The sequence below is a fragment of the Chlorocebus sabaeus genome, chromosome 1 (genome assembly GCF_047675955.1).
Source record: "Chlorocebus sabaeus isolate Y175 chromosome 1, mChlSab1.0.hap1, whole genome shotgun sequence".
Classification (NCBI taxonomy): domain Eukaryota; kingdom Metazoa; phylum Chordata; class Mammalia; order Primates; family Cercopithecidae; genus Chlorocebus; species Chlorocebus sabaeus.
Window position 1 is genome coordinate 121,216,612 of NC_132904.1, and position 20,695 is coordinate 121,237,306.

At 50.8% G+C, this 20,695-nt stretch overlaps 1 protein-coding gene across 3 annotated transcripts in view; it reads left to right on the forward strand.

The window, feature by feature from the left end:
* The window catches only part of PKNOX2 (PBX/knotted 1 homeobox 2), a 269,332-nt gene that overhangs the window by 183,334 nt on the left and 65,303 nt on the right, over window positions 1–20,695 (forward strand). For all 3 annotated transcript variants that reach the window (XM_008021384.3, XM_073022095.1, XM_008021385.3), the window contains one exon: window positions 4,753–4,861. In XM_008021384.3, the coding sequence (XP_008019575.1) occupies window positions 4,775–4,861 (87 nt within the window). In that variant the 5' untranslated portion in view covers window positions 4,753–4,774. The remainder of the gene's footprint in view (window positions 1–4,752; window positions 4,862–20,695) is intronic.

Sequence of the window (20,695 nt, forward strand, 5' to 3'; positions counted from 1 at the left end):
GGATGGGACTTCCACAGCCCCTACTTGTCTCAAGGGAAGGAAAATCATGAACACGCTGCTTGTGTGTGTCAGAGGACAGACCAGAAGCATTCCTAGGGGGCCTCAGGAGTGCCTCTTAGCTGCTATGGAAGGAAGGAAGGAAGGAAGGAAGGAAGGAAGGAAGGAAGGAAGGAAGGAAGGAAGGAAGGAAGGAAGGAAGGAAGGAAGGGAGGGAGGGAGGGAGGGAGGGAGGGAGGAAGGGAAGGAGGGAGGGAGGGAAGGAGGGAGGGAGGGAAGAAGGGACAGGAAGGGAGGAAGGAAGGAGGGAAGGAAGGGAGGAAGGGAGAAAAGAGGGGAGGAAGTCAGGGGCCAGAAGGCAGTTGGACCCAGGGCCACCATCCCCTCCATCCCTCTCTCTGAACTCCAGCACTCTTCAGATGAACAAGGCTCTGGGCCTGAAAGATTCCAGCATCTTTAAAGAGTTCTTCTAAGAGGGTAACATCACTGAAAAGCAGTTCCTGGAGAGAAGGGACTCACTTTCCCTGGGCTGAGAAAGAAACTTGACCAGAGGGAGTGGGGGGAAGGGCGTGAAGGAAGAAAACAGGACTGTCAGATTCCAGGAGGGTGGGAGTGTCCCCTCCCCCTTGTCTTTGTGCCAACCATGGGCCCAGTCTCCAGTTTGGGGCAGGTGGGTGGGACAGTGAGGGGCCAAGTGAGCTGACCCTACTTCCCCTCTCCCCCATCAATTTGTCTCAGCTAGGGTCAGGGGCCAGGAACAAATGCTGTCAGGCCAGCTGGCCAGAGAGTTCCCAATTAGACTTTGTGTCTCATCCTTAAGGCCCTGAGCCCCCAACCCCGGCACCCTGGCCCAATTACTGCCCAGCAGCATTAACCCCTTGGTGCCCCAGGCCGTTAATGGAATGTTAATTGGTCTAATGGGTTTCATGTCAACAAGTCCTAATGAGCTCCTTCCTAATGAGCTTGGTATTTTTTTCTGAGCCTGTTTGTCAACACACTGGATTTGGGGCTCCAGACTGCCGGCCTGGTGGTACAGGGCTGTGGGGGGCGTGGGTTGAGGAGGCTGAGGGAGGCGGGTGCCCAGGATTGCCCATCCCATTTCCTAAAGGGGTGTGCTTTTATGACTCCTCATCCACTGACCCAGCCTCACCGGCTCCTGGGCTCTCTAACATGGCATTTTAGTTTCTTCTGATGATATCGGAGACACAAATGATTTCTTCTCAGTTAACATTGTGGGGTCGAGTGTTGTGTTAGAATTTTTCCCTCCTAGATGTCTTATCATAAAGGTTTTCAGCACTGAACAAAACAAATCAAAAAGCAACCTTTCCCCGTGAGCCAGTTCGTGATGGGAAATCTCTCCGTGGGAGACGTTCCCATCTGGCCTCCATTTGCAGTCTTGCCTGTGTCCCCCTTGAATGCCCAGGTGTCTGGTGACAGAGCACTGCGGCCTCTGGACAGGGCCAAGCAGCCTCTCAAAGTTCGTGACAAAAGCTCTGAAGCCCAGAGCTGGGTTTGCAGGGGCTCAGGCCTGCTGCTCCTCTCCCTCTCCCAAAGAATATGCAAAAAAGGCAGGCCTCCCCCAAAGGGCCAGGACCCCTGCTGTGGCTCAAGGAGTTCCCCCACACCCCACTGCAAAGTCCCAGCCAAGTCCCAGATAAGGCGAGTCAGATCCCCAAATTCCTCTCCAGGATGGTTGCACGTGGCCTCTCAGGAACCGGGGAAGTGCATGTGTGGGTGGAGAGGTGTGAGGCAAAGAGCCAGCTTCCGGACATGGGTGCAGGGTCCTCCTGTGGCTGAGCTCCCGGAGTGTCAAGTTGCCAGAGGCTTCTGTGCCTGAGCGAGCAGAGAAGGAAACTTAAGCCTCTGTTGAAAAGGCCTCCTGTTCTCTTGCAGGAGAAGCCCCCAGAGGGTAATGGGGCAGTGGCCTAGTGGCCTATGGTGACCCCAAGGAGGGGGAGGGGCCAGGGCCATCTGGATCCTCAGAATATTGTTCCTGCGTCTTCTTCCTAGGCGGGTCTGGCGCTGCTCCACAGCCTGGTGGGCTCAGGACTGAACAGTCTCCTCTCAGCCTCACGGGTGGCTGTCTCTGGGTGCAGACCACTCTGAACCATCCTCCTGACCCCCAGACACGGCAGCCCTCCTGCTGCTAGCAATGTTTCCAGGGACAGCGCCTCTAAAATGACCCTGCCTTCCATTCATTGGACGGTGAACAAAAGAATGTGAATGAAAGGCGCTTCTCTGTAGCCTATGCCCCCCTCGTTGAGCTTCCTTTGTTTTGCCTTCATTATGACTTTCTAATCCATGGAATGAGGTTACCAAAAGACCCAAGCCGGAGGTTAAAGAGAACTAGTTGCCCCTAAGAGGGGAGAAAGCCCTCCTTCCTGAGGCGGCTCCCACGCTGACTCTGCCCCCAGGCTCCCTCTTCTGGAGGCTGCAGGCACTACAGTGCTATAGCCCTTCACGTTTTTCCCCTGCCGGTGAGCATCTGGGATCCCTGCTCTGAGATCCCACCATCCTGGTCCTTGGGCCCTATCCAAAGTTGCCTCCTCTGCCAGAGTTCCAGGGAAGGCTATGTTTCATAGTCCCCTGAAACATTCCTATTTCCTTTATTTTGTCAGGGTCCAAAAAAGAGAAACTCCACCCACTTTAATATCTCAAAAGTCTTAATTCTGGAAGTTCCTTCTGATGTCTCAAAGAGTCTGTGTCTCCCCCGCACACACACACCTTTTTCCCTCTGCAACCCTCACTCTGCTCTTGGCTCTCTGGGATGCTGACCACCACGCAGACAAAAATCCAGCTGTGAACAGAGGCCTTGGTTCCCCTGCCTGAAGAGAGAGGCTCCCCCAAAGCCCCCTCCTGCGTCCCCTTGCAAAAGGAAATTGGATCTCAGGGACCAGTGGTGTGTGAGATGGGTGAGGCGCTGCATGCTGTTGTGAGGATATCCTGGTGGTCCGTCCAGGCGGGGGCGAGCAACAGGCAGTGAGGCCGATGGAACCAGCCTGCAGTCGGCGTTTTTAGCACCGGGGGAGCCATCCCTCCCTGTGCATTCTCCACCCACCTCCACCTCACTTTCTTCCTTCCTGTAGGACCATGACCTCCCTCTCCTAGCCATGCTTCTTGGAGAGAAGACCTTGCCTCATTCATCTGTCTCACCACACTCCTCACTCAGTTCTCTGCACAGAGTTGGTAGTTGGTAGACATCTATTGAGTGAAACACGCATTTCCAGTACTTTTTGCAGAAGGTCAAAGCGTACTTGGTACCTTGGAGACTCAGGTCAGGTCAGAGTAGATCTTACTTCCCTTTCCTGAAAAAGAACCAAATAAATCTCACACACACACACACACACACACACACACACACACACACACAGGACTCTGGAGGCCAGCCCCTTTAGTTGATAGCAGCTCCAAAGCACTCTCAAATTCCCACAGAATTCAGATCTGTGAACATTTTGGAAGAGCCTGGGAAGGGCCAGGCTGGAAAAGGATGAAGCTCTGGGTGCTTGAGGGAGAGGTATGAGTGCTGTGCTCACAAAGGTTTCTAGACCAACAGTGCCCTCCACCCAGGAGGACACGTCCTGCACTCCACAGAGGCTCTTAGCAACCTCCTACCCTACAGTGGACAGCCCCGTATCAGGCAACTAGCCTGTGGCTTCTAGATCTAAATATTTCAAGCATCTACTGTAGCACAACAGCTCTCTGGGCATTCTGTTCCTTGGGTGGCACAGCTGGGCTATCTCCACTTATGGCACCACATCCTAGTTCAAGAGGAAGTCTTGAGGCTTCACAGGGGCAGCTCGCCTGCTTACTGGTGATGAGGAAAAGATGGGGGGAACAGTGGAAACACTGGAGCAGACCCAGAGCTGGGAATCTGGAGGTGCTGCTTCCATCCCAGCTTCACTAACAAGTCCCCCAACCCCCACCCTCCCATACACAAGTCACCCTTGGCCTCTGTCTTCTACCAGCCAAAGAGGCAGGTAGCCCATTTGGCTCTGACAGCTCTTCTGGCACCCACACATTCCGGTGACCATACTAAACCAAGGCTGAGGAAAGTCCTGCTTAATAGGATATGCAGGCACATCTGCGGACACGCCCATAGTCACAAGCCCGCGCCTGGAAAAGTACAGGAGTGGACGGCATTCCCTGCCTCTTTCCCTTCCCCAAGGCCTCCAGGCAGCCACCCTGGGGCTGCAGTCTGAGGAGGGGTCCGGGGCCCCGTGTCCTTGCCACCACTAGGAGGTGTGGTGAGCCCTGGGGAGGGGCGAGCTCGGCGCTTGAGGACCCTGGGGCTCTGTAGCTGGCCTGATGCCCTCCTGCCCCTGTGCGCGCTGTGGCTGCTCTAGAAAGCCTGGGGAACAGCGGGGCCAGGAGCACCCTTATCAGGCTGGGGAAGGAGGGGTATCCAAATGGTCTCCAGTCCCCCGTGCTCCTACCAGGCAGGCCTCCTCCCCCTTTAGGACCCCTCCCCACATGCACAACAGGCCTGAGCTGATGCTGAACAAAGCACCGCTGCAGGGGTACCGGTTGTTTTACATATGATTTGAATATTGTTTCTTTCAAGTCAAAATAGCACAGCAAGCCCCTCCCCACCCAGGCTTCTCCCTTAGCTCTCATTTGTTGCCCTGAAGGGCGTGCAACCCTTGCTGCATCCAGCCGGCCCAGGTGGCCCAGCGGGGGACACAGGGAGCTGCTGGGTGCCCAGGGCGGGCCTGCTCGGCGGTGTTAACGGTGCGGCCCCCTTTCTCCTGCCCACAGGTCCTCCATGTGAATCAATCCCATGATGCAACATGCCTCCCCAGCCCCCGCTCTGACGATGATGGCCACGCAGAATGTCCCGCCCCCACCCTACCAGGACAGCCCACAGGTGAGTGCGCAGGGGCCGCTGCCTCCCACCATGGGGGAGGGAGTGTGGTGGCCTTAGAGCCCCAGCTGCAGGCTGGGATATTCCAGGGGCCAACGGGCTGAGCCAGGCCTCCCACAGTCATGTCCTGGCGGCACTCCTGGCTCTTCCCCCTCAGCCTGGGGAGCGAGAGTCCTGCAAACACAGACCCCGAGGGGAGTCACCAGGTTCAGAACCCAGGACCTAGGACTGGAAGCTAGAGTAATGGTCACAGTCCTGTCCCCCACCCCACCCCTCAGACAGCAGACAAGCGCAGCCAAACCCCTTTGTTGTGACTGGGGCAAAATCCACAGCTGGGGAGACCCAGGTACCAGATGTGAGTGGAACCGCCCTCTGAGTGTTTGAGAAACTTCCTACTCAGACGCTCCTGAGTGTCAGGCCCCCGTTCTCGGTCACATTGGGAGAATCTCTGTTCTCTTCAGAACTCCTCTGGGCTTCTGCTTTTTAAAAGCCAAGATTCCTTCTGTATACCCCACAACCCCTTTCTTCTGGTCCCCAGCTTCCACCCCTCAGCTCAGACACAGCTGCCCCCCAAGATCTTCTGCACCCCCTACCCCGATTGCCACTCCTACAACAGGCCCCTCCTCAGCAGTGCCTTCTTGCTGCCTTCATGCTGTCTGCCCTCCTCCTCCTGGAAGCCTGCCCAGCTTGTGGGGGCTGCCCTCCTACATCCTTGAGACCAGCCGCTTTTCCTATTTGCTTCCCCCAGGTGCTCCTCTTGTCCACCCTTGGTTCTTTGGAAACTTTGAGTTTTGTGTCTGTGCTTTCACAGAAGCCTTCATTCTCTGACGCGTCCCTTCACACTCTCCTGTCAATATGAATTCGACAATTATTTATTGGGCACCTGTGATGTGAAATGCACCCAGCTAGAATGTCCATCCTCACATTTGCCCATGTGCAGCAGTTGCCCGCTGAGTGCTATGGGCAGGCTACCATCTGCACTCCTCCAGCAGCCAGTCTCTGCCTTACCCTGCCATCCCTCACTCATCAAACACAGCGGTCTCATGGGCTACATGGAAAATTTGTGCAGCATGAAAGGGGTCTTAAGATGCAGATGCTGGCCTTGTGCTCACTATGGTCCTGATGCCCCCAGCCTAGTGAGAGTAGCTGCTTTATACATCATTGTCATCCCCCGGGAGATTACCAGATGCTCTGGGGCCTCTTTCTAGCGTACTCAGCATATGGAACCCCTTCGACTGCTCTGCCCTTGAAGGTCCAAAAGCCCTGGTCCTTCACCCATCTCTGAGCACGTGTCTATGGCCCTGCTCCCACATATCAAATCACATTACTTCCCCAGCTCTCCCAGCCTAACCCCATCCTCAGTGACCCCTCTGCTCATGCCAGTAGTTTCCATGAATAAGCCACAGGGTTGAGCTTGGCCTTTACATGGCTCTTGTATTTGAAAGCTTCCAGGCATTCGGCACTATGTCAAGTCCCTTCCCCCTGTAGTTTCAGCTCCCGAGACAAAGTTCAGAAGGAGCCCTCAACTGATGGGAACCTTTCGCCTCCCAAGAAAGAAGTGAGAGAAGGAGAAGCTAGGGGCCAGAATAGGGGCAAGATCTTCCTTCTTCGATAGCAGCAGATCCATTCCCACTCTGCTCAGCCAGCACACGTCGGTGCCCACATATGGATTCAGTGGTGGGAACTTGGGCTCCACTTGTGTTGTAACTGGATTCTCTCTCCAGTCAGAATGGGGAACAGAGATGGGGACCCTGCCTGTATTTAGCAGGTGGTAGCTGCCAAGGCCCACACCTCCATACCCAAGACTCAAGGATAGACCAGGGCAGGGCTGAGAGGTCAGAGAACACTGTGTTGGCATGACTGATGGCGGCCGCTCCCCTCTCACCCACCCCTCCCTGTTTTGACTGCCTGGGCAGCTGGGAGAAGTTTTGGTTTGGCGGGGATTGGCGGGAGAGCTGCAGCAAGGGCCTGTGTTGAATACTGATCCAGAAGCCTAATTTAATGATCAGCATACAGCTGGATTAATACATCCCAGCTGTCGAGGGACGGATGGAGGTGGGCTGCAGTCGTAAGGTGCTCAGCTCCCCAGAAGTCACCACTAAGCTGCTCTAGCCTTTGTGAAGTAGAAGGGAGACTCCACTTCCATATCTAAGGTCTTAGACTGAAGCCAGATACAGGGACTGCCCGAAGGCTCTCCTCTCTGAGGATCTGCCAGAATGTCACCATTTAAAATCTTCACATTTAGAACAAAGGAATAATTTGCCCTGGGGAAGCTGCCATCTATTTGTAACCCTGGCAATCCATGAGTGAAATATCTGATGAGAAGCATCAGTGTCCGTGGTGAACTGACCAGGTCAAGGTGTCAGGGTCTTTATGGCCTTGACGAAGCCACTAGGCTATGCCCAAATTGCCATTGGCCTTCCCCAAGCTGAGCTGGTTCCCAAGGAAACTGAGCAGGATGTGGGGCTAAGGGAGAGGAGCTAGGGCAGGGGTGGAGTGGGAGGGATGGGGGAGCTGGAGGAGGCCTCCAGAACAAAGACTTCTGACTCTAGGGGGAGAGGCTGTTCTCTCCGGAGAGGGCTGGTATTTGAGGGCCTTCTGCCCACTCTTTCGGGCTTCTAGGAGGGGTTCCCTTGTAGGAATAGCTCTTCCGTGCATGCCTGGCTTCTGGCACTTTCTGCAAACTTGCATTGGACCCCTGACTTCTTCCCTTTATCTTTTCGAGATACGGACCCCAGCTTCCTATGGGGGAGACTCTACTGCATTTCCCTTCAGAGTGTTCATATCCCCGAGAACCAGCCACTCTCTGAGACTCCACATCTTCAGGGAAGCAGAGCCTGATGGGGACATGGGTCAGGCACACCAGGGAATCCTGTCCAAAACAGAGCTCTCAGGAAACAAGGCCCACTCCCTCTTCATTCCTTTAGGTCTAATCTCATCATGTTTGGACCACGCATGACTTGTTTCCTCACAACCTGGGCAGCTAAGCACACTTCTCCATCACCTCTTCAGAAACCCAGTTTCTTCCACAGGCAACAAATGGACAGTCTCTGATATGAAGTCCCCCAAATGAAAAAGGAAGCGAGACGCAGAGCCCTTCCTCTGAGACCCATGCAATCGTTTTAATAATGTTCCCGTTGTGCTAAGGGCTAGCAATACCGAGCATAATCTATTCAAATGCACAGGAGAATCTCACTTTGGAAAATTAGGAATCTGCATTAAAAAATTCCCAAGCCCCGGACCTTCTTTATAATAAATTAGAATTTTTTTTTCAAGGCAAGTTCTTAACTTGGCAATTTCATTTTTGAAGTTTGGGGAATAAAGTTATTAAAAATGAGGGAGGCCTTTTTTTTCCTCCCATTTTAGTAGAGAAGCATTCATGGTTATGACCTCATGCTATTTGGGCACAAGCCAAGTGATACAATGGTTAAGTGGCTTCTAGCCCTTCGGTTCTGTTGCAGTCCATCCTGGAGAAATTTTGCGATTGCTTGTGAGGTCGTCACTCTGTTGATTGTGCACCTAAGGATGACTGTATGTTTAGAAAGTGCAAAAGCAGGCTGGGCACGGTGGCTCACGCCTGTAATCCCAGCCCTTTGGGAGGCCGAGGTGGGTAGATTGCCTGAGGTCAGGAGTTCGAGACCAGCCTGGCCAACATGGTGAAACTCTGTCTCTACTAAAAATACAAAAAGTAGCCAGACATGGTGGCACACACCTGTAGTCCCAGCTACTTGAGAGGCTGAGGCAGGAGAATTGCTTGAACCCAGGAGGCGGAGTTTGCAGTGAGCCAAGATTGCACCACTGCACTCCAGCCTGGGAGACAGAGTGAGACTCCATCTCAAAAAAGAAAAAAAGAAAGTGCAAAAGCAACAACCCAGTGGAACCCTCCCTGTGACCTACTTCCTCCTTCTGGTAGCTTCCTGCTAAATTCTGCCAGAGTAGCAGCACCCTCTACTGTCTTAACTACAGGACCCCAATTCCAGCATGCTGTAACTGGGTCACTGTAACTGGGTCCTTGATGCAGACCCTCACTTTATGCCCTGAAGAGGTAGGGTTAAATCACGAGGGTGGTGTAATTCTACCATGATTTACCTAATGACCACACTGTCTCTAGAGAGACCTGGATGTGAAATAGGTGTGTGATCCTCAGTTCAGTGCATTGTGTTGATTCCAGCATCACCCTGCTTCTGTTCTGCATCTCTGCCATAGTGGCCTGGCTGTCAGCTGGACTTTCACAGCCCCCTCCTCCCACTGCCCCAGCATCCCCACTGACCCCTCCATTTGCTACTATTTCTTTCCTCTCCTGCCTTGTTTAGTATCCCAGCAAGTATCACTCCAGCCTCCCTCCCAGAATTTTCTTGGGAACACACGACCACCCTGTCACTCCTTCTAGGCAAATACCTCTGATTCGTGTACTCTCAGAAATGTCACTCGAGATCTTCCTGTAACACCCATATGCAACAGCACCCACCAAGCGAAGTTCTCACTTCTGTAGCTCCATCAGCCACTCCGGGGAGCCATCCGGGTTCACTAGCAAAGGCAACCACTTCACTCCCCTCACCTTCCCACACAAAACACACTCTCGTTATCAGCACCACCCCCCACAACTTTTCCTCAAAGGCAGACACATACCTACTGTTCCAAAAATATCTTTGCCCTTGGCTTATTAGCAAGATAAATATTGTATCTATTTGAGTATGTATTCAATGTTTAGGATGTTCAGTCTGCATGTCCCCTGCATGTCAGCTGCATGAGCATTGGACTAGAAAGCAGAAATCCTGGTAGATCCTAGTCTGACCCACTAGGCTCTACTAGGCTGTACTAGGCACAGCCCCTGTCGATGTGAAACTAAACTCAGTGGATAGTTTAGGAACAAATTGATGGCTAGGTAGCTAGGTGCTTACGTAGCATTACTTGATGATGAGTGGCATTAAAAGGGTTTTGGCAGTTCACCAAGGATGCAGCCTCATTTTTGACCAGAGAGAGACAAGACAGGCAGTTAGAACTCCCTGTTGAGATCCGCTTTGGGAGACTCACTTTGGAAGGAAGTCAAGTGTTTGCTCAAGGTCCTTTGTAAAAGCTGCGTCCCTCCCATTCCCCCCACCCTGATCCTCCAGCATCTCTCAGAGTGCGGAGAATGGTGTCTGGGACTCCAGGACACGGCACTGAGATCTGGGGTCAACACAACAGTGTCTCACCCTTCAAGAGGAAGGCTAAAGCTGGGCCAGCCACACTGAGGAAGCCAGACCCGTCTCTCTGGACATCGTCTTTCCCTCCCTGTCCCAGCACCATCCTCACTCCAGGTGGGGCCGGGGAGGCAGATATCCTGGGGAAGCTGGATGGGGTTTGATCAGTCATTAGGATCCCCATGCTGGTTTAATTAACTGGAGGCAAAAGGGAGTGCCTAGGGCCCCTGGCTGTGAATGGCCTCCATCCAGGCCACGCAGCTGTGACAGGCAGAAGCGGGTTCAGATGTTTTCACACTTGCTTTACATTCCTCTCATCTCTTTAAGGGCTGGAGCCCCCTGCCTTGCAGGTCCCTCTGCTCAGCTGCCTGTGAAACACATTCGCTTTGCAGCAATAGAGTTCATTCAGCAGCTTTGAAAGTTCCCCTAAGCCTTTTCTGTGATGGTGATTGATGGCTCCCTGTGCCCCTGGGGGCAACACCCCAGGGACCATATGGGGACCCACCTTCCCTTGCTTCCACTCACCAGAACAGACTCTTCTCTTTCTTTTTTCTTTTCTGCTGGGCCTTTCTTCTCTTTGTGCACAGTGGCCTCTCTCTCTGCCTGCTTGAGCCACCCATGTCTTTAAGCTGGACATATCCCTGAACTCCCACTCACTCAAGACCTGGACTCTTCATTGTGTAAAAGGCAAAAACAACCTGCAGGTCCAATGGGGCCTTTAGGCCCATTTGGAGATGGTGGGTTGTCAGCATGGCTTTAAAGCTTGGGGAGAAACACTCTACTGGCCTGGTCTAGGTTTTTTATTTGATGAACTTACTATATTCTGGTATTTACCAAAAACAGAGATTTTATTGTCTACCCCCTTGTCCCCAAGCAGGACAAATGCACTAAACAGCTACAAAAATAGTTAATGGCCCTGGGATACAAAGCCTAAAATAAATCAGGGGACAGGCAATCCAAGTCAGCAGCGGGTCTGGGGAGGACCTTATGTGCTCCGCCTCCCTTTCCTGCGCCGTTGGTCTTAGTTGGTCTTTGGAAAGCTTTGGTGTCTGTGCCGCCTGGCAGGAGGCGGGTGGATGAGTTAGGGCCCCAGGATGCTTGCTGTTCTTGAAGTCTGTGATCTGAAGAGGAGGATGGAATGACTCAACCTCGTAGAAATTCAGGAATCAGGCCTTGTAATAAGAATTTGTATAATTCATCAGCTCCAATGCTGATGAATTATACAAATTCAGGCAAGTAATTTCAGAGCTGTTTCTTTCATTCACTCAAGCATTCGATAAACATTGAGTGCATCCTGTGGGCCGTGTGGACATTGTGCTGTGTACTGGGTTGCAAAATCAACGGAGTTCCTGTCCTCTTGGAGCTTAGAGTCCATATGGGGCCTTAGTTTCTGCGTTTGTAAAATGAGAATAACTCTGCCCTCCCTGCCTGGCAAGACTGTTGAGGGTGTGGGTACAAAAAGTACAGTGGTGTTCCTCCACCCCTTTTCACCCGCACCCCAACTTCATTCTTCACTCAATCACCTGCACATCTCCAGCAGCCCAGATGGGATTGAACCTTAATTACTTTTTATTAGGAACATAATAGGCATGTCAAATAGGTTTTACCAGCTATGAACACCCCCTTACACACACGATACACAAAGATGTGCACACACTGGGATTCTGGCGTGCCCTCTGAAAGGCCTGTTGGAAATCACTGGTTTGGGACTATTACAAAAGGGAAGGATCTTCCAGAGGGAAGCAATGGGATGGGCAGGGGGCCATCAGTTCCCAGGAAAATGCACAAAGCTGGGAAGTGGAGTTCACAACTTTCCTCTTCTTAGCCTCCTGTCAGTGACAGCTCATTCACTGGCAATGCAGTTAGGAGCAGTGAATGTTCCATGAGTCACATTTTGTAAACCACCGCTTACAAACCCTTTTAAAATTAATCAGCTAACCAAAACCCCCATTGTACACCACTGAGTAACTCTTCTGTGGCCTGTTCTATCCATTTGGCCCAAGATCAGAATGGAGGTGACCGAGGCCCACTGTTCCGAGAGCCTCTTTGAGCTACGTTGGGCTGCCTGGCTCTGCTGCCAGCCCTTCCTCTCCCTGGGCTAACTGGGTTGGGGAATATTTTGAGGAGCCCTCTTTGGCTTCTCCCAGGCTTTGAGATCCTGGAGGTCTTTAACACATCCCTCATCATTGTCTCCTTGGGGTCATCCTTCGCTCATTTAACACGTAGGAGTGCACCGCGGGCAGGCATGGAAGCTGGGAGACCAGCCCGCTCATGAGATGGACAAAGGGCCCGGTGTTGGGGTGCATTCAGATGAGGCAGGAGTTCAGTCTTCTGAGGCCTGGGGAGGGAGGAGAAGCAGGAAAGGCTTCTTGGAAGAGTTGAAGCTGCATCTGGGTGGGAGGCAGGCTGTGGGGGACATGAGGACAGTCCCTGCTGAGGCAGCTATGGGAGCAAAGGCAGGAGGGTGGACACCATCGGAAAGGCAGGAGGGTGGACACCATCGGGCGTGCTCAGGCAACCAAGGGTATCTGAGGCGATAGGGTAAGGGGAGGAGGGCTGGGCAGGTGCAAGGCTGCGGATCTGTGAGCAGCTTCCAGGAGTTTTGAAAGTTCCCTCAGCTTTTTCTGTGACTGTAATCGAAGGGTCTCTGCCCCTGGGGGCAGCACCCCAGGGACCATATGGGGACCCACTTTCCCTTGCTTTGACTCATCAAAACAGACTCTTCTCTTTCTTTTTTCTTTTCTGCTGGGCCTTCTCTTTGTACACAGTGACCTCTCTCTCTGCCTGCTTGAGCCATCTATGTCTTTAAACTGGACGTATCCCCACACTCCAGCTCGCCTGAGCAGGCCCAGGTCTGGAGCGCCCTGGACTCTGTGCCCCACAACATTGTTCATGCCCCCTGCTGCCTCCTACCTGTTAAGGCCAAACTTGATGTTTACCAAGTGACCTCAAGCCCTGACCTCTTCGCGGGTCCTTGGCTTCTCTCCTGGTTGCCAGGAAACTGATCCGCACCTGGCTTGCCCTGACCTGGAGGGAGTGCCAGCCCTGCTGGGTCCGCCTGAAATCTCAGCGGCCCCTAGAGGGCCAGGCCTGGGCAGCCCCAGGGAGCCAGAACGCAAGGTTTTGGCAGCTTAAGGGGGCCCTCCTGGGGCTGGCTGGCGCCCACTCTGCCATGTCAAATGGAGGGCTCAGAAGAGGGAATGTCCTCTTAGAAGGAGTGTCTGTGTTTTTTTGTACTTTTAGTAGAGATGAGGGTTCTCCATGTTGGTCAGGCTGGTCTCGAACTCTTGACCTCAGGTGATCTGCCCACCTCGGCCTCCCAAAGTGCTGGGATTATAGGCATGAGCCACCGTGCCCAGCGTAATCTCAGCTATTCGGGAGGCTGAAGAAGGAGAATCACTTGAATCCAGGAGGTGGAGGTTGCGGTGAGCCAAGATGGTGCCATTGCACTCCGGCCTGGGCAGCAAGAGCAAAACTCCATCTCAAAAAAAAAAAAGAAAAAGGGAAAAAAGGAGTGTCTGTGCTGAGAAGGTGCGGCTTGGGTGTTCAGCGTTTTTAGAAAGAGACCCTGTGGGAGGTGTGTGGGGGTTTAATGGTCATAACAAGCAAGACCGTATGCAAAGGAGGGGTGGTGGGGGGCATAGGAGGTGTGGGGGCACTGGGGCTGGATCTGAACAGAGGGTGGGATGTGGATTTGATTCAGAGGAGAAATCTAACAAAAGGAAGCATTAGAATTGCTTAGAAACCAAGGTTTGCTGGGCATCTGCTGCTTGCAATGCACCCTCACATATGGTCTCACAGTAGCCCTGGGAAGAGATATTAATAGCTCCATTTTTACCTGATGGGGAAACTGAGGCTCAGAGGAACTAAGTCCTCACCTTGGGCATGCCACTCAATTCTAAGCTGGTAACTCATAATGTAACCTTCTGTGACACCATGGGCCCCCTGTTCCTGCACTGGAACTCACACTTGCCTACTTCCCAGGGAGCTTATGCAGAATGGGTTCCTTCAGCAGGGGTGGCACCCATACTGGCAGGACCCCCAGGGCAGCCCACAGGAGAGAAACAACAGCAGCCAGCTCTCAGGGTGTGGGCTGTAGGGTATGTGGATTATATTAACAATAACCGCCATATGCTGAATAGCTACTGAGTGCCAGCTACTTTGCATATAATTGTCTCATTTAATGCTGCACACCCTGTACCTTGAGTATAATTATTCCCATTTTATAAGATGAGGACCCTGGTTGAGAAAGGTTGAGTAACTTGCCCAAATCACACAGGCAGGAGAGAGCCAAATACAAAGTAGAGATTCATCACAGCACATCGTGCTCTGTGCCATTGTCTCCAGCTCTGGGCTGGACACCCAGTTCCCCCTAGTCGGTTATATGGTCAGGAACTGTAGACTTATCTTTTGTGGCCTGAGGATTCCGGGTCAAGGAGGTAAATCTGCAGCTAAAATGGTAGCATTCAATCGGACCTACCCACTCCGTACCAGTCATTCCTGATTCAACAGATATTTCAGATACTCTCTCTACCAGACACTGAGGCTATGACAGTAAACAGAAAAGCCCTGGTCCTGCCCTCAAGGAAAGCCCTGGTCCTGCCCTCGAGGATCCTACAGTCTAGTGAGGGAGGGAGGTGAGTGAGCAGACAGGTCGCAGCAGCATGCTGAGGGTCACGCAGGCCTGGGGGAGAGGAGCCTGACCCGATTCCGGATGCTCCGCCATCATCCCCTGGAGGAGACAGCCATCCCCATCATGGCGGTGGGAGGTAGGAGGCACCGCGCCTATTTTTCAGATGAGGAACCTGAAACCCCGGAAGGTAAAGTTACATCTTTAAGGTTGTAAGTGGTAAGGGTGGGATTCAAAACTAGTTCTGTCTGAAACGGACGCTTCTGCTCTCCCCAACGCCAACCATCTTCTATGGGTGCTGGAAAGACCTTGGTGTCAGCCTCACTTCTCAACCATCTGCTCCCACCTCCCATGAGCAAGATAGGAAGTCTGAAGGGAAGTTGGCAGGAGGCAGTAGCTGAATGCAACTTGGGCCTCCAGGCTCCAGAAGGCTTGAAGCCCCTGCAGGCAGGTTTCCTCTGGGCTCTCGGCCTCCAGGCTCCTTGTAGCTTCAGAGGGAAGTCGACCCAGCTTTGAGCCACCTTTGGTTAATAAACCAGCTGTGCCTTCCTACCTGGGTTCCGCGTGGGAGAACTGTTTCTGGCACCATCATTGTTGGGAGAATGATTTGAACTCGTAGGGGAGAGGTTTGTTGAGGGAGTAGGACAAACTGGAACCAGCAATGAGGACGGGGTGGACTAGATAGAGACTTAGAACACGTGCAGAGGCGGAGTGAAGTTTCATTCTAATTTGAGCCCCCCACGCCTCCTGCCTCTTTTTTCACAGAGTGGGAAAAAAATCTTTCCATTCTCCTCTTCAAAGAAAAGTAATTAAATGCTCCAATTCATATAGTACGATTAGTCAGAAGGCCCTCTGTGGGCTTCTGTTTTCTCATCTGCGAAATGGAGATGATGATAACCTACTGCGCAGGATTATCGTGAAACATGAAAGCCCACATAGCTTTTTTCTCTTTTTTGTTTTTGTTTTTTCTTTTTTTTAGAGACAAGGTCTCGCTCTGTCTCCCAGGCTGGAGCACAGTGGTACGACTGTAGTTCACTGAAACCTAGACTTTCTGGACTCAGGCATCCTCCTGCCTCAGCCTCTCGAGTAGCTGATACTACAGGCACACACCACCACATCCAGCCTATTTATTTTACTTTTTGCAGAGATGGGTTCTTGTTTTGTTGTCCAGGCTGGTCTTGAACTCCTGGCTTCACGCAATCCTCCTGCTTCAGCCTCCCAGAGCACTGAGATTACAGATTACAGTGGCGTGAGCCTCTGCACCCAGCCCAGAAATATTTTATTAGCTTACTAGAACAAAACACGTCACTCTTCCCTACAATTGGAAAAAAGATAGTGCTTTACAGAAAAGAAGCGTCTGGGGGGGTTTTGGGTGTCATTGAGGGCAAGTAAGATCTTCCCAGCACCCCTTAAAACACACCAGGGAGCATCTCCTACTCATTTTCATGAGTAGAAGACCAGGCTGCCAGCGTGGCTGGATGTCTCAGCCCCACCCAGATTTTACACACCTGCATATACATCTGAAAACTCCCGACTCTTCCCACTCCTTTTTAGAATGGGAAAAGAAAGAACCTTCAAACCAAGAATCTGATTCAAACCAAGAATCAGGGTTTCCTTAGCTGCAAGCGTAAGGCAGAACTGGTTCTGGCTAGATGGCGGAGAGAAGTCCAGTGGCTATAGCATCTACAGGAGGGAAGTGCATGGAGGTGATGGCCCCAGGGTATTTGCCCCAAGAGAGAACTCTAGGCCAAGAGAGGACATGGGGAGCACAGAACCCACTTCAGCTTCCCAAAGCACTGGGATTGCAGGCGTGAGCCACTGCAGCCACTCCAGAAATATTTTATTAGCATGTGTGTAGGTGCTGGCACAGCGTCACATCTCATAGGGACCTCCACAGGGAATGCTGCCGCCTGCCCCACCAGTAACCATGGTCTGGTTCTCTTGATTAATCAGCACAACCTGCAGAGTGAGTATTATCTCCTGCATTTTACAGATTAGGAAACCAAAGAGATCAGGAAACTTGTCCCAAAACACGTAGCTAATAATTGGCAGAGGAGCATCAAACCCAGGGCCAGATCCTCTGCTCTTTCCATTCTCTGAGTCTTTTCTGATCTCCCAGGTAGTTCTCAGGACATTGTTCAACGTTGCCTGAGCTTCCCCTCGTTGAAAAGGGACAGTCCTCCATGCCTGCACTGATGCCTACCTGTCCCTTTCCCTAGCGGCAGGGTCTCCAGAGTGCTCTGAGGGCTCCTTGGAGAAAAGCTCCAAATCTGGAGTGGCCAGTTCTGAGACCAGCTGTGAATGCACCAAGTGGCCTCCTGGAGTGCGTATGATGAGTTTCTTCCCATGCCAGACCAAAAAGAATGGAAGAAAGCTACTTGGGGAAAAACTGAAATTAGAGATGTGCTAGTAAATATTTAACAACTTGCTCTCTGAGAGTGGGGGTGGGGAGCACCGGGGCAAGCCCTGATTTGCAGCTTTTGCCAATTTCCATGGTGTAAATGCTCCCACCATGGCCAATTTCAAGCTCCCAATGTGATGTCAACCAATTTGCAAAATTTCTGAAGATTTAACAATTGGCTTTCACAGGCCAGAACAAGGCAGTTTCAGCCCAGTGCTTAATAGCCACGGCCTGCGCCTGGTTCACACCTGAGCCTACTTTTTAGACTGTGCTGCCCAGTAAATTCCCCCAAAAAAATTTACTTCAAGTTATCCCCATCCTCCTGGCCCCCAAGCCCTGTGGACAGCTGCAGGTCCTCTCCCTTTGAGCTCCAGTTCTTGGGAAGTGGATATCTCTGGCTAGAAAAAGAAACCTATTTGGGGATAAACACTCATTCTCCAAACCTGCAGGAAATGCACAGTTTGCTGACTTGGCCCCCATGAGCTATATAAATTTGAGTCATCGTCCTCCTCAGACCAGCTCTGCTGTCTTCTTCCCATACTTCTGCCAGTCACAGCCTCTCAGTTGGGGCCTCTTAGGACACTGGCAAGTGACCGCTTTTGATTTACATTTTATTCTGAGCTTTCCTCTTTCATCCACCAGGGCCTTCCCCACCCACCTTTCCCCGAACTCCTGCCTAGGAGGGGGACTTCATCCTCCTTCATCCCTCTTCATCCCAGGAGCTCAGCTAACAGAAGCCGTTTGTGGATTCCTTCAAGGACATGAGGAAACTCACTCCTAGTGGGCAGAGCAGAGCACACTCTTCCCCCTACATGTCACCCTCAAACGAGCTGTGCAGATGTAGCTATGCCTTGCTTTATGGCAGAAGTACACTCCGGAAATCTCGTGTTTAATAATAACAACCTCTCCTCCATCTGTGAAGCGCTCTAGAGTTTCCAAAGCACTTTTACATACTACACATCGTCAAATCCGAGCCTCACACCAGCACTGTGTGGTGGGTGGTGATTGTTAAAACACCCTCATGGTGTCTGAGCCTGTTGGAGTTGGAGGGGACTTCAGCTCTCATGTAACCCAGCCACCCAGCTGAAGCTCCCATCTTCTCCACAGTGGCCCAGCTGGTCAGTCCGACTCTACTTGGCCTCTGCAGTGGCAGGAAATTCACCTGGAAAGGGAAGCAGCCCATTCCAGCCTTAAAGAGTTGGGGGATTGGAAAAGTATTTAGGTTGTCTCCTTGTTATAGATCAAATGCATTGCTTCTAGTTTGGCCCTTCGAGTCATACAGAACTGATATAATCAAATCCCCTCATTCAGATATTCAAAGGGGGCTTTCATGTCTCCCCTTCTCCCCCATCCTCCAAATCTTGCTTATATATTCCAGGTTCCTTCAAATATTCCTCATACAACGAAGTACCGAACCCCTTTACCATCCTGGCCGACTCTGCTTTGAATGTATTTTCATGTACTTGTTTAATCAGAGTAGTGCAAGAACAGAAGTTTCTGCATGCTGTGAGCAATGCCTCTGTTAATGCATCCTCAGCTAGCATTAGTTTAGGTTGGATTTTTTTGACAGACACATTACACTTTTGATACACTGAGCCAGCTGTCAACTAAAACACGGCTATTAAGCCGTGTCTCTCCCTCCCTGCACTTCAATGTTGGTTTTTCTCGGCCCAAATGTTAGAAGTGTTAAAGTTTAACTTACTAGATGAAGATTAATCTTATCAGATTTAGCCCCTTGCCAAAATCTGTAAAGATCTTTTGGATCCCAGTTTCACGGCATTCGTAAATTTGTTGAGCATTTTTTTAGACGTTCTCTAAATCACTGATTAAAGTGCTGAATAAGAAGATAAGGAGGAAGCATGTGACACTCTTTTGGAAACCTGCCCCAAACTGATATCTATCCTTTAATTGTCATCCCTTGGGTGTAGTTTGCTAATCCATGCAATTGTCCACCAGGCTGCATCTCTCCACGTTTTCTGCCAGGCTATCATGGGAAATACCTTGCTGAGGTCGCTTACACCATGTTTTCCTGATCTGCAAGCTTAATGATCATGTCAGATCCACGAACTGAGCTTTCTGATAGCAGTCTCTCATCTTTGTGATCCCAGTGCCCAGCATGGTGCCTGGTACATGGCAGGGACTCAAGAAGTATTTGAAGAAGTGATCAGTTGCATTAGTGAATGAAGGGATGAACCTGGCCCAGATAAGTGTGAAGGTGACTGGGTTTTAGCTTTTTCAGAATTCACTTTCTTTCTCTATTTTGAAAATTGGAACAGCATTTGCTTCTACTTTCTTTCTTACAGCACCTCCTTAATTCTCATGAATTCCAAAAGGTCACCAATTTGCTTACTGATGAGAAAATAGGAGCTTAGGAAAGTTAAAGAATTTGCCCAAGGTCAAAGGCTAATAGGGGGAGACGGCAGGATTCAAGCAATTGTCTTCTGGCTTCCAGGCACCATGATGCTATGTCTAGCTTCTTACCCACTGAGATTGGAAAGGCTCCCCCAGATCAGCCCTCAGTGGCAAGGGCTGCCTAATAAACAATGATACAATCTAGGAAAGCAGGTACATTTCTTTTACAGTCTCAATCTCATTCACCATCCATCATTCATCTATTCATTGATTCAACAAATATTTATTGAACACCTACTAGTGCCAGGCTATTCTGGGCCCTACGAATTCAACTGTTACAATCACTCCATGAGTTTACGTTTTAGCTGGGAGTGAAGAGAAAATCAATAAGCACATAAATATAGAATATGGTCATGGTAAGGGCTATGAAGAAAAATGAAGCAAAAGGCGGAGGGGCTGTATGGTACTCCAAAGAGGTGGCATCTGAGCGGAGATCTAAATGAAGAGATCTAAATGAAGACATGCAAATGTCTTGGGGATATATGCACCAGCAATGCTTGTATTCACAGAAGTATAATACTTTTTCTTCCAGAAAGCAGGGACCTAGATTCATATGACGAACTTTGCAACTATAAAATATCTGATTCTTTCAAGGCACGTTCATTCATTTATTTACTCACTCATTTTCTCCGCAAGTATTTTTAATAAGCATCAAACATTTTACTAAGTATGTGTCAGTTGGAAGCTGTCTATGAAGGAGGGAACAAGGCCTCAGAGGAGAAGACAGATAAGTACATGAAGCCCAACACCACATGTGGGGAGAGCTACCATCGTGCTATGGACAGGGTGGTATAAGAGATCAGCTGAGGTTTATCATCATTCACACTTTTAGACATTTCTTTGACTGAAGGAAATAAAAAAGCATGAAACTCCATAATGATGGTTTTTTAAAAAAGTTAAATCATTGAACCATGTCTTTAAACAAAACCTTAGATAGAAAATCTAATAGATAGTATTAAAAGGAGTTGCTCTGGTTGGTACAAAATTGCCGACCTCGGGACACCTTCATAAACGTGTCACAGATTATGAAAACACCTGCCCTAAATATTTGTTATGGCCAAGAACAAGAATCTGTCCATTGCCCACTAAAGACTGCTTGTCTTGAAGTGGCCAGGTAAACCAAATTTGGAGAGCCATTCAGTCGTCAGTCAAAACCCCTGGGACCATTGCCTGTGGCTTGCATTAAAGGGAATAAATAAACCTGTGTCCAA